Source organism: Trichoplusia ni, chromosome 15 (assembly GCF_003590095.1).
Source record: "Trichoplusia ni isolate ovarian cell line Hi5 chromosome 15, tn1, whole genome shotgun sequence".
Lineage (NCBI taxonomy): Eukaryota > Metazoa > Arthropoda > Insecta > Lepidoptera > Noctuidae > Trichoplusia > Trichoplusia ni.
The window spans coordinates 10,821,470-10,833,950 of record NC_039492.1 but is presented as its reverse complement, the minus strand read 5'-3'; the positions used below and the strand labels follow the sequence as shown (position 1 = coordinate 10,833,950).

Sequence of the window (12,481 nt, the reverse complement as noted above, 5' to 3'; positions counted from 1 at the left end):
GATGACGTATGACAAATGACAATTTGTTGCAGGCGGTGGTGGACGCACGACGACTCCTGCATCTACATGCTCTTTGACTACGTCTGCGGGGGCGAGCTCTTCTCCTACCTAAGAACCGCCGGCAGATTCAGCAACAGTATTGGTAAATATCTGACTTCCTACTATAATAGCATTTTTAACGAGAAAGTTTGTTTGGATGTGTGGGTGTTTGTTCCTCTTTCAAACAAAAATCACTGAAAGGATTTAGAGGAAATTTGGTACACAGATAGTTTATAACCAGGTTTAACACATAGGATAGTTTTTATCCCAATTTTATGTTCCCGCAGGATCATTGTCGATGCATTGCATAAACTAGCTTTTGCTCGGAATGCAGATTCGGGCAAAAGCTAGTTTATTCTTAAATACTATAAAAATATACTCATGATGACAAGCCTAAATTAAACAAAACAACATCTATGAAACCGTCTACGATATTTTCAGGCGACACAACCCGTCATTGTTGCCTACATTTACAAAGAAAATCGCTAACAATTTTACTTATTAATCGTTGTAAATAAATAAAGTGGAGCGGAATAAATAAATAACAGTTGGAAGCACGCCAGTACAACGCAGCCAGTCGTACCGTGCCGTACAATTTGTGCGCACGATGCTCGACAATCACCCACGATGTCCACTTTTTCACTGAATTTTATCACATCACACCAACGGAAAAATACAATTTAGCTCTTATTTCTTCAATCTAAAGATCAATTTTGATTGCTGCAAAGTTTCCCTTAGTCTCTTTTTGAGAATCATTTGACAACGGTTACTGAAACACTACTATCTTTTTGCATGAACTTGTGCGATAAATGAAAAGGCGACAGCTGATGTTTTACATGATTTGCAAGAAAACTACAGCAACTTACATAACGATGATCATTTCATAATTTTGTGTATAGCATTTAAAATACGGTTTTAACGTCATTTGTAACTAGTAGAAGCTCTCTTTTTTATTTGTGTCAAAAATATCCTAAATAGATTTTAAAACGCCACTTTTAAATACGGTATTCAAAATAAAATTGTGAAACGTATAAATCTAAAGATGAACGTCTAAATCGCGAATCTAGATTTTGCCATATTATAAAGTCAATTAGTCACCTAAAAAATTTTGAAATTCTAAGATTAATTGTATTCAGCTCTCTAGTTCAGTGTCACTGCATTTATTTTGTATTAATTAATACGAAAACTATTACCTTCAGTATGATGATTTTTAGCTTGCTAGAATGCGATTAAATTATGCATTTTTGAGCTAAAGTTATGTATATGTAAAAGAGAAAATGTTTTTGGGTATTAGACTAGTGGGAAAATAACTATAAATATAATACCAACAAAGATTAAACAAAAACATCATATAATTGTAATAATTCGCATTGCAGAGTCAGGTCCAACATGCAGAGCGAGTAATAAAGACTGTCCTTAATTACTTTGTTTTTTAAACTCACGTAATGAGACCTGGATTCTGCTAGAATAAATATATAAACGTTTTGTGTAATAGAATTGCAGAAACATAAATAAAAAAAACACGGCAGGCGACCGCCTCGTATTTCTGGAGAAAAGACAAGACAGAAATAGGGGCTCATGTGGGTTCAGTGACGCGAGGAGCGAGGAGTTACTGCCGAGCGTCGGGCGGCGGGCTTCGCTCCTAGATATAATAATAATACTACTTCACTGGTTGTTTGAAGGTGTTTAAGCACGTTTTCCACGGGTGTCCGTTTAAAGCGGTGACGTCGGGATAAAGTCGGCTGATAATAAAAACGTCTGCGCCATTTGGCGACTGCTGAGAGCCGCTCGGACGCCAGACAACATGACGCCCGCGGCACGCGCCCGATTACGTGCACTCTATACATGCACATCTAATATACATACGCAGTTACTAAACGCATTTGTTAATTCACTTTAAAGTTTATCTTCGTTATCTAAAGGAGCCGGGTGCGAGACGATATCAATTTTGACAGAGATAGATGCGTTTTAGTGATTGGGTTTGGAAAGTGTTTTAAGATAAAAATGATATTTTTATACTGCACAAGTTCGTGCGTACTTGTGCAGGACAGATTATTAATATTCATGTCATTTAGCATATTAATATAGAAAAAAATGCCCTCAAACAGCAAGGAATACGCAAAACAAACTGATATTGATAAATAATATTATTTTAAAGCGGAGAAAATTTAATTCGTACATGTTTGTGACATCTTCGCAAAAGAAGTTGGTAACAAAATAATGTGTCAAAAAAATAAATTTCATTTCAAAGAAAATATTTACTTTTGTTTTTATGCTCTGATAGTGACCCAACTAAGTGACGGATGCTACAACGCGAGAACAGAGTGGAACAGATTAAAAAAATGAGTTTACACTTGATGTAAGTGGTGTAAGATAAGTTTTATTTGGCGAAGTTCAGTCACGCTGATGTCATGCTCTCGTGGCGGCTACAGAAGTGCGATGACTGAGATTTATGTATTTCCGCGTGGTCCAAACGTGTCTGCCGTGTAGGAGCTTTTATAATTGGACGTCTCTACAAAAACTACAGAACAATTAAATGTAAAAAGCGTAGGAAGAACTAAAAAAGAGAAATACTAAAAGCTAGAACTACCGGATTATAAATTATCTGAAGCAGTGAGCTGGAGCGGCATGATTTCAGTTACGTTTGAAATACGCGTATAAAATATAATTTACGGCTCTTATAATACGCTTTGATTCATTATTGCAGTTAGTTCAAAGATTTATGTGAGGAACAAAGTTTTCCTGCACGCGAAGTGACTCTCCTTTTATAACTTCAATACAAGGCTTCTTTTAGATTCGTTTTAGGAACATTGTTCTGCTTTGTTCTGTCGATTTAGTTCAAGTCATATATCATCTGATCGAGAAACAATCGATTGCTTTCTGGTTAAGTAATTGGGCAGAACAGATTGGGCATTTCGCCAGTCCCAATGGAGCGACCCCGGGGAATGGATGAAAACGATTTTTGCCTCATTTAGAACTTTTCTAAAGGCCAGTAACGTAGAATTGGTGCTCGTAAAGGGGTTCTTTAATAGATTCCACTGATACCAATCTGAACCTAGTTCAGGTATTTACTTAGTACTTTTATAATACGTTTTTTGGCCAAATATCAGATGAAAACATTCTCGCGTTCTCATTATCTAAATGAATTTATTTTTTCATTTAAATAAAGCTTACGACAACACACTCGCGCACGTGAAGCAGTTTAATACAAGAGTTTTCACGTTTTTCCACAGACCCGATGAAATAATATATTTAATCTTGGACACTGGCCGTGTACATTATTTTTTCTTTCCGTATAACTGTTGTTCTTTTAATTATAATTATAATTTCTAATTATAATTTCATTTTCATTAAATAAAATTATTTTATAAATTTTATTATAAATTCAATTTATAAATTCAATTTCATCACAATATTGACCTTTGTGACATTTTCTTTGACATTTTTATATATCAGTAATTTGTATTTGTTTAATTTCTAATTATAATTTCATTTTCATTAAATAAAATTATTTTGAATGTAATTGATATTTGTGGTGTAAGATAATAAGACCTAAAAAAATCTGTAAACTTTTTATATGGGTTATGGACCTGAAATAAATGATTTTTATTTTTTTATTTTATTTTTTAATTTGAATAAAATGTCAGAAGTGTTTAAATAAAATGTTTCTTGTTTTGTCAAATTATATGTAGTTGTGAAATAATTCAGACCGACTTTATTATATGACAAATCTGTTATTTTATATGCTTTGTACATCCGGGGAATCATTATTAAAGTAAATTTAATATTGTCTTGTTTTAAAAAAAACAAACGTATTTATTAGGTATTTAAAATGACACAAATTAAATCGGATGCGCTCTGATTTCAAGCCCAAAGATTGATTTACTTTTATATACATAAATTATTTTAATGCTATGCAGCTTATATGTTTGATGATGTTATAAAAAGCTCATTTAATATACATTTATTTGAAAATTAATAGGTAGTTAACGTTACTGAAAAATTTATAATGTGTTTTTAATGCAATCGCTAATGGATCGCTTTATGGCTGGGACACTAAAACTAGGTTTGCAACATTAATAATAGATAAAATAAATGTTATATTATAGAGCATATAACTATTGTTTAGTCTATAAAAGTTGAATAAATTATGGTAATGATCGGAAAAAATCTTTAGTCGCGCCAAAGGTGAAAGTTCCAAAACTCACTAGTATATAAAACTGCAGCAAATAAATGTTCTGGGTATTATAATTAATCTTCTTCATCTTGTTTTATGTTAATGTGATATTTTAATTGGCTTAAAGAGTTTGACGTCATTATATCCAAAGCCTTTCTCGATAAAACTTTCATATTTCAAATAAGTCTATGCACATACATAGCAGATATAATAGGTACTACTAATTTTTATTTTATGACTAGATTTCTTTTTCCTATCGTTCCTTAACTGGGCTTTAATGATCTTACTATATCGGGACAATCGACTGTTGACCATGGAAACTTGACATTTAAGCTTCTATATGAAAGAGCATTGACCTTTGATTTTTGCCCTCAAATCCAATTATGTTACAAATGTTGATCTTCTTTTCTCAATTATGATCCCAAAGATTTAATATCTTTGTCACTTACAGGTAACTTCTACGCATCGGAAATCGTATCAGCTCTAGAGTATCTGCATGCGCGCAACATCGTGTACCGGGACTTGAAACCGGAGAACCTTCTCCTGGCCAAGGATGGACATCTGAAGATCACGGACTTCGGGTTCGCGAAGAAGCTGACGGATAGAACTTGGACCCTGTGCGGCACCCCGGAGTATCTCGCGCCTGAGATCATACAGAGCAAAGGGCATAACAAGGCTGTTGATTGGTGGGCATTGGGTAAGTAATATTTACAATTCGTATCCTTGTTTAGCGTCAACGGGGAAGATTGTTACTATTCTATACACTGGCTGTACAGATTTTGACAGCTGATTTCCTTGTACTCATAGGTATTTTTTTATCTGAGGAAAATGTTGACGGATGCAGCTAGAATTCGATATTATATCGAACTTTATAAGCACTTAATAGTACGGATGTCAACGTTTAGATAGAATATAAGTCGTTCTTTTATTGTAACAATCAGAGAATTTCTCCTTTAATTTCACAGAACACTGATTGTAGATTAATGAGTATAAATTGTTATAATTCCATAAAAACTAGTAAAATTAATATCAGTTCGTGCTAACTAAATTGCTTTACTGAAAAACAAACAGTATTTTATCTTTTAAAAATGTCATTGGGGAAACATGATGCAAAAACGGTCGCTAGTCACGCAAACAGCTCTTTGTATAACAGGAAAATGTTATTATTATTGTTCGCATTAAACTGATTTTGAGGTCAATATTCAAAGGTCAAAACCCGTTGAACTGTTTACCGAATTTACGCACTCTTCCTCCTATCGTCCTTCAATGTTATGGCGACCTAAGGCGCAAAACAACTTGACCGTAACGTTGACGTAGAGGCATATATTTGGCGAAGTTTTGCTTCCCTTTTTACGTGTATAAAGGAGACAAAAATAGCTTTACTAACAAAAGGATTACACATTTACGAAGTGCGTAATTTCTAATATAGTCTATTATTATTTTTAGTCATGTTTGTACACCCTTTACATATTTAGTATCTGCGCAAATAAATTTCACGGGGACGTTGCATGAGGTATTAATTTTTGCACTAATTAGTCAATTAATAAAACTCATGTACCGTTTTTAATTGGCATTGATGAAACTTGTACATCCATTTATTTAGGCGTTAACTATTTCTAGTTATATTGTTAATTTGAAGTAGTCAGTCATACTTTTTAATTCGTATTTCATACATTTGCGGATTGCATAAAACCTCTTTCGAGTTTTGTTATTGTCCATCCTTTATTTATAAACAACATCTGTGGCTTTACAATGAATTGTTTACATTACAGTTATTTAGTATTCTGTTGATTTAGTGGTGGCTATGCCATTTGGATATAGTATGCGTGCCAATTTATACTTGCATTATTTATAATGTCACTGGATGCTTTTATCTTCGCATCGTTCCCGTGCTTGGCATCATTCTCTATTACATTATAATAATAATACTCAACATGTTTGCCAATCTTCTTAAAGCAGTTTAATATCATGTTAGTACCTCTGGACTTAGCCTCTTAGTGCCTTTAAACGGAGTGCCTTATTTTCTTTTTTATGAAGTACTTGAGCTACAATGTTGCTAGTTCTAATTAGGTGGATTCTATGTCAATTAATTCAATTTGCCCTTGTTATTCGCTACTAAGTAAAAAGTATAAAAGAATAATGGTATTTGAAAAAAGCGATAGACAAACAAAGGCCACGGACTGGACAATCAGCAGATATCAAATAATTTGTTAAGTTAATAAAAACAGGTTTCAAGAACTTAGAGAATAATTATATTGTTTTGATAACAAACATACATTTATATGTCTCTAACTTAAATAAATAAAAAAACAGCAAATGACAGCTATTTATTCCACGTTAAATGAAAAAGAATCAACAAAATCAGTTCATCTAGTCCAAAGTTCTGAGTTATGAAATATAAAAAAAACTTATTCAGAACCTCTTCCTTTTCGCAGTCCGTTAAAAACTTGCTCGTCTCACAGAAACACACGTGTAAACAAACAGACTTTAATCATTAACCGTACCTACTCTATAATACACATGTACTCACAGATCGTGGCTATTTTCACACCTAATTACCTTTTATTAGATGCACTAATGTATTGGACTAAGTATAAGTTTGGCACAGATATTGGATAATTAAATAACTCGTTAATAACTGTTGAAGGTAATTATCTTATGAAGATTTATTTTATTGCTATCGCACTTTGATTGAATGTACATTGTCCTAGCAATGATTGCTTTTAAATGTGTAGCTGTCAAAATACCTAAGTGTTCGGCAGAAATAAATCTAATGGGAATTTTGTACCAACTTTTTAATAGGGATTTTGTGAATAGATTTTATGCTGCACTGAATTGTTAATTTGTCAAATTTCTTTAGAGCAAGCAGGGGAACCCTTAGAAAAGAATTTATTTATGCAATAGACTTATATCCAGTTTAACCTATTTCTCACTCTATATAAATTTATAAACCCCTTTTTTACCTAATAGTATATTGAGTAATACCGTCTCCTACACACAAGAACTAGTGAAGACTGTTTTTAATTCTTCTATCTAAAACCGCATGTCAATATCCTTTTTCTTTTTCTAAGAAGCTCATGTATTTTGTTTCCAGGAGTACTTATATACGAAATGCTGGTTGGTTACCCTCCGTTCTACGACGACAACCCGTTCGGTATCTACGAGAAGATATTGAACGGTCGAGTGGAGTGGCCGAGACACCTGGACCCTGTGGCCAAGGACATCATCAAGAAACTCCTCGTCCAAGACCGAACCAAGAGGCTGGGCAACATGAAGGTAAATTTCACTTTTACATATTTCCCTTTTTTGTATGTATTTTGTGCTTGTATTTAGTCCTTGTGTCGCGGGGGTTTCATATACATCCAAGTCACATAAACAAAGAAGCCCAGATTCAGACCAAGCATTCTTGGATCACACGAATGTTTGTTCCACACGGGGATCGAACCCGCGACACCTCAGGCACTTGGCTCTCCGTGCATGTTTAATAATTTCTATCAGTTTTTTTCGATGAATGTTTATTTCAGTGCCATTTTACAGTCTGTGCAGCACTTGGCAAAGATTTTTAAGGGAGAGGTCATTGCCCAGACATGATAAAATTCTGATAATAACTATTTACAATCACACAGTACATATCACCACTTTTGGATAACAACCCAGCACGCAATCTGGTTCTTAATGCAACTGGCAAATGGCACAAAATCAAAATCAAGAGGTAATTAAGTAGGGCCTATCTCAGGCACTTTGGAAACGTTAAAAATGAATGTAGTTGATTCTGTTCAGTGGTAGCAAGTTTGGCAAACGAAAAATTACTGAAACAAAACACTACTAGGGTGATTGATTAGAGCACAATGGCTCTCGGTGCGTTCTATTTCCACTTTTCATTGAAAACAATTTTTATTGCTATTTGCTACATTTTGTGTTCACGTGTTCCTGCACGTGGTGTTACACAAACTAATTACATACTCGCTACTTGTTTACTTGCCAAAGTGAAATTATTTTTTTCGCTATAAAAATTTCACACTGAAGGATTTATATCGAAAGAAATTTACTACGTCATTGTAATTTTAATAGTAGCGACATTGAATTTTTACATTCTACGCTTGACGTGTAGTGAGGAAATGATGTTTAAAATGTTCTATTAACAGGAAGCATCTCCATTTTTATATGGATGCTGTAATAGCTCTAAAATTTAATTGCCGGAGTTTTGTACCGTGTATCGTTCTAGTTCTATGTCTCATTATTTAGCCGCTTGCCCGAGTTTTCTTGAAAATCATTTACAAGGTTACGTGTTTCTGATATAAAAAAGGATCCAATTGACCTATTGACTTTCGAGCGTGACTTTGAACAATTACGATTTAATATTACGACTGTACCAACCATGAAACAGTGTAGCAGTATACAAGGTAGATTATGACCTCTTTCGACCCTAGACAAATGCTGTAGGTATATCTACTTTGTAAACAAACAACGTTCGTACAAAAATACTAAAATGCCCTTGCACTGCTGTTATTTATTGCACCCAAATAAACGTTGACACTGTAGAACCTTGCTTTTAGACTTGTTGCGACACTCTCTTGGCAGGTCTTTGATTACTTTCAGCGTTATATTATTTAAAGACAGTGTGCTTTTGCATTATAATAAACTGCAGGTTTTGTTGCCGAGACGCTCTCGTGTCTGATGCTAACGTAACCGAAAATACAGTAGCCTTGCGCTTGACCCGCTTCGCAAAACTGTTTTGGATTATACACGGCGTGTTGATCGTATGAGCGTTATTAGCACATGTCAAATTTATATCGCGCGGGCGCGTGCGCAACACTTTATTACTTCAGCACAAAATTAAAATGACAATCGGAGCCACGTCGGAGCCAACATTTAACAATCGGTTTTCCTCAAACGTTATAAGATTTAAAGCCGATTTTTACACTTTTGATCCGAATACGTCGCGTTGTTGCAGTAGATGTATGTACTTTTTAATTCGTCCATTCCTTACACTTGAATTTAAGTGGATTGTGTCCAAAAAAAAATAATTATTTATCTTTCCAAGTTGGCTTTTTTCCAGGAGTAATAACTGTAACACTTGCTGCTTTAGTTTTGAGTATTTAATGTTTTAAGAAGTATGCTTATAATATTCTGCAACTATCACTTGAGGAAAAACATTACAAAGGGAGTGATTATCTAGCTGCAGGTGTATAAACAGCGTACAGTCAAATGAATTAATGTTTATAACATCATTTTCTTTTAGAATGACGTAAAAAAAATTGGAATCGCCTCAAAAGTCATTTGAAAAACATTGAAAAATAAACGAAGATTTGCAACCCAGAAAAACATTAGTAATGAAATTGAGATAGACACCAGACGTTTCATTGTAGTTTTATAGTACATTTATGTCAGTCCGTCATTAATATCGCACGAGATAGATTTGACGCAAACAACATTAACTGACGTGAAAATAAACGTTCTATTTTATTACTTCGAATGATCCGTTGTAGCCTGAATGCATAATATGTACACACATATGAGAAAACTACACAAAAATTAAAGAGGTTGAATGGAAAGTCTGTCATATTCGTTGTCCGCTCCGCTATAAATATCGGTCCTCAGCCGTGTCTATGTGGTCATGGCTAAAGCGAGAAATCGGGATGCGGCGTCCCCAATAAAGTGTCGCGCTGCTATCACGGCGAGAATGTATTTTTAAACGATTGCAGTTAGTGGTTGGTTGTTTTCACCGAGCTTTTTGCCGCGATGTCGCCGAGATGTTTAGAAAGCCATCAGTCAGGTGTCCGCAGACATCAAACGCCGCTGCCGCCGCTGACTTATGTCTCGACGCAAATACGACACATTACCGCGAACGAGCAGCGCGCTAGAAAACTGCTGCCTTAGCCTTGTTACACGCGGTGACTTGCACAAACACAAACAGACACCAACAATCATACTATATTATAGATTCTCATATATATTTGTATTGTGTTCTACTTACAGTTTAATACCACAAGCTCGAATATTAGAAACTTGCGCTGATTGTGTAGAACGTTGCCAACACCAAACCCTGAAAAGAGCGTAATTGCATAAGTATGTTAAATCGTCAATTAAATATTTTATTGCGTTATAAGAATGACGATAATTTGGTTATAGGGCCATGTGGCAAGTCAAGAATAGGTCGCCCCATTTAGTCGGTGCTTAAGAGGCGGAGTTTATATCAGTTCGTTTCAGTTAATGGGCTGCAGCCGCAGACGATATAACGTTGCGCTGTAAGTTCTTACACGTACGACCCATTTCGGTTCCGTTGACCAAGGAACAGAAAAAACGCTACGGAAAACTTGCATTTAGCTCAGAGTCTAGACAATCATTTGTCTAGCAGTCATTAAAAAGTTAAAAAGGGAAATCTGAGATCTTAGATCGCCGACGGTCGAGTCCCCTGTACTGTAATTTTGTTGTTTACCAGCGGCTACATCCCGACACAACGGCTGCAGTAATGACAGTAATTACAGAATCTGCGCTATATGAAAGTCGTGGAAAGTTACAATATCAGAACGCAATCACTTAGAGCGGTCTCCTTACTCAATATACGTCACTACATAAATAAGGACGGTGTGTCTCATGTTCTGAGGGTTATGAGCTCCGGTGGACACGCCGATACAGCGAGCGGCCCGCTTGGCATCGCCGTACAATAATAAATTAAGCTGCGATATGCTCCGCTAACTCTAAATTTGAAAATTTACGATGTCTAACCGTTGAAGAACGTCGCGAACGCCAATAATAACAGAGTTGCTCTAATTTAGTCTGGCCACAAACTCGCATTTATACATAGTCAATATCGCTGTTATGTTTGATTGATATTTCAATGATATCCATCGTATACATTTTAGTAATTCAGTTGAGTTGTTCGATGATCTTTGTGCTCGTTCTCTTTGTATATTTATTCTTCATAATGTTTGTTTCAGTGCGGTACTGAAGACGTCAAAAGGCACAGATGGTTCAAGCACATAGACTGGGCTGACGTCTTCATGAAGAAACTTCAGGTACTACGCAAAGTCATCTTTTAGATATTTAGAACAGCTATAATATCGCAATGGCTATAAACCAGGCATTTACGACTCAGTCTAATTTATTTAGGTTTACAAAGCGTTAAACATAGTAAACAAGAAGTCTATAAGTCTGTCTAAAAATATCAACATTGTACGAGTTTTAAAATGTAGCTGGATATTTTTGAAAAATTTAGGTTTTTAAAACGATGCGCGAAAGTGTATTCCGGTCTGTTTTATTTTCAAGACAATTGATTCTAAGAGAAACGATGCTAGCGGTTTCAATAAATATAAGGAGGATGGAGACAGAGTCTAGAGTATTCTTATTTCATTTGTATGGGTTTCATACCGCTGAATAGAGTCTAGATTTCTTTTATATGGTTTTTCAGTTGCTCTATAATCTTTATTTTTGTTTCCAGCCACCGATAATGCCGGCGGTGTCGTACGAGGGAGACACGTCCAACTTCGATGAGTACCCAGAAACAGACTGGAAGTCAGTTCGCTCACTCGACTCCGACGAACTCAAACTGTTCGCCAACTTTTGATGCCACCACTCAACTACCAATGGTTAAAATAAGTTCATAGATAAATACCCAAAGGAAAGGCTTAGTACAGGTCGCCTAATTATGAAATTACTTACAGAAAGTATTTTTTCATATTATATTTAACACTTAATTAAGTCTATTTGTTAGAGGCCAAGCAGGGCGTTTGCAGTCGTTAGGAAACCGTCCGTATTAGAGTAGAGTGAATTGTATTTAATGAATAACCTATTTGATTGTCTAATTGTGTTTAGGCTGGCTGGAGTCATTCGTACCTAGATTCCTAAGTAGATAAGGGATTTAACTAACAAAAAAATTTACGTAATTCTCAATTGAGTTATATTATAATCTTAAATTAAACTTTTCAAATCAAATAGGTCCGATTCAAAGCTAGGTTAATTTTGAAGACACTAATTTTCGTAATTTAAATTTAGAATTTTACTCAACTTTCGATTGAGACTGCAATCCCTTCTTCTTAATAGTAACATTGAATACCAGTGCCCCTGTTTCACCTATACTTGTGTAACATGCTTGTGTGTTTGTAATAATGTCTACCAATTCACGAGTTGTACCGATATTGTTTAGTTTGGCTTCGGTCAGTCCGCCAGGCGGTATCGTTGAGTATTTCCTGTGTGTGCATTTATAAAGAACAGCTGGCGTTAAAAACCTTAGTAAACAATAAGAGAAATCATTACTTATTAACA

At 35.1% G+C, this 12,481-nt stretch overlaps 1 protein-coding gene across 1 annotated transcript; it reads left to right on the top strand.

Annotated features, from left to right (window-relative positions):
• Positions 1–12,087, top strand: LOC113501206 (protein kinase DC2-like). Its single transcript, XM_026882274.1, has 5 exons — positions 1–142; positions 4,668–4,913; positions 7,311–7,492; positions 11,158–11,235; positions 11,658–12,087. Exons 1-5 carry the CDS (start codon positions 16–18, stop codon positions 11,781–11,783), a joined length of 759 nt encoding a protein of 252 aa, XP_026738075.1. The 5' UTR covers positions 1–15; the 3' UTR covers positions 11,784–12,087.
• The last annotated feature ends 394 nt before the right edge of the window (positions 12,088–12,481 follow it).

Excerpts from the sequence above, each read along its gene's own strand:
- LOC113501206 (XM_026882274.1), top strand. The coding sequence starts at position 16 with ATGACAATTTGTTGCAGGCGGTGGTGGACGCACGACGACTCCTGCATC. Across the intron at positions 4,914-7,310 it reads TGTTGATTGGTGGGCATTGG|GAGTACTTATATACGAAATG; the intron begins GTAAGTAATATT and ends TTTTGTTTCCAG. Across the intron at positions 7,493-11,157 it reads AGAGGCTGGGCAACATGAAG|TGCGGTACTGAAGACGTCAA; the intron begins GTAAATTTCACT and ends TGTTTGTTTCAG.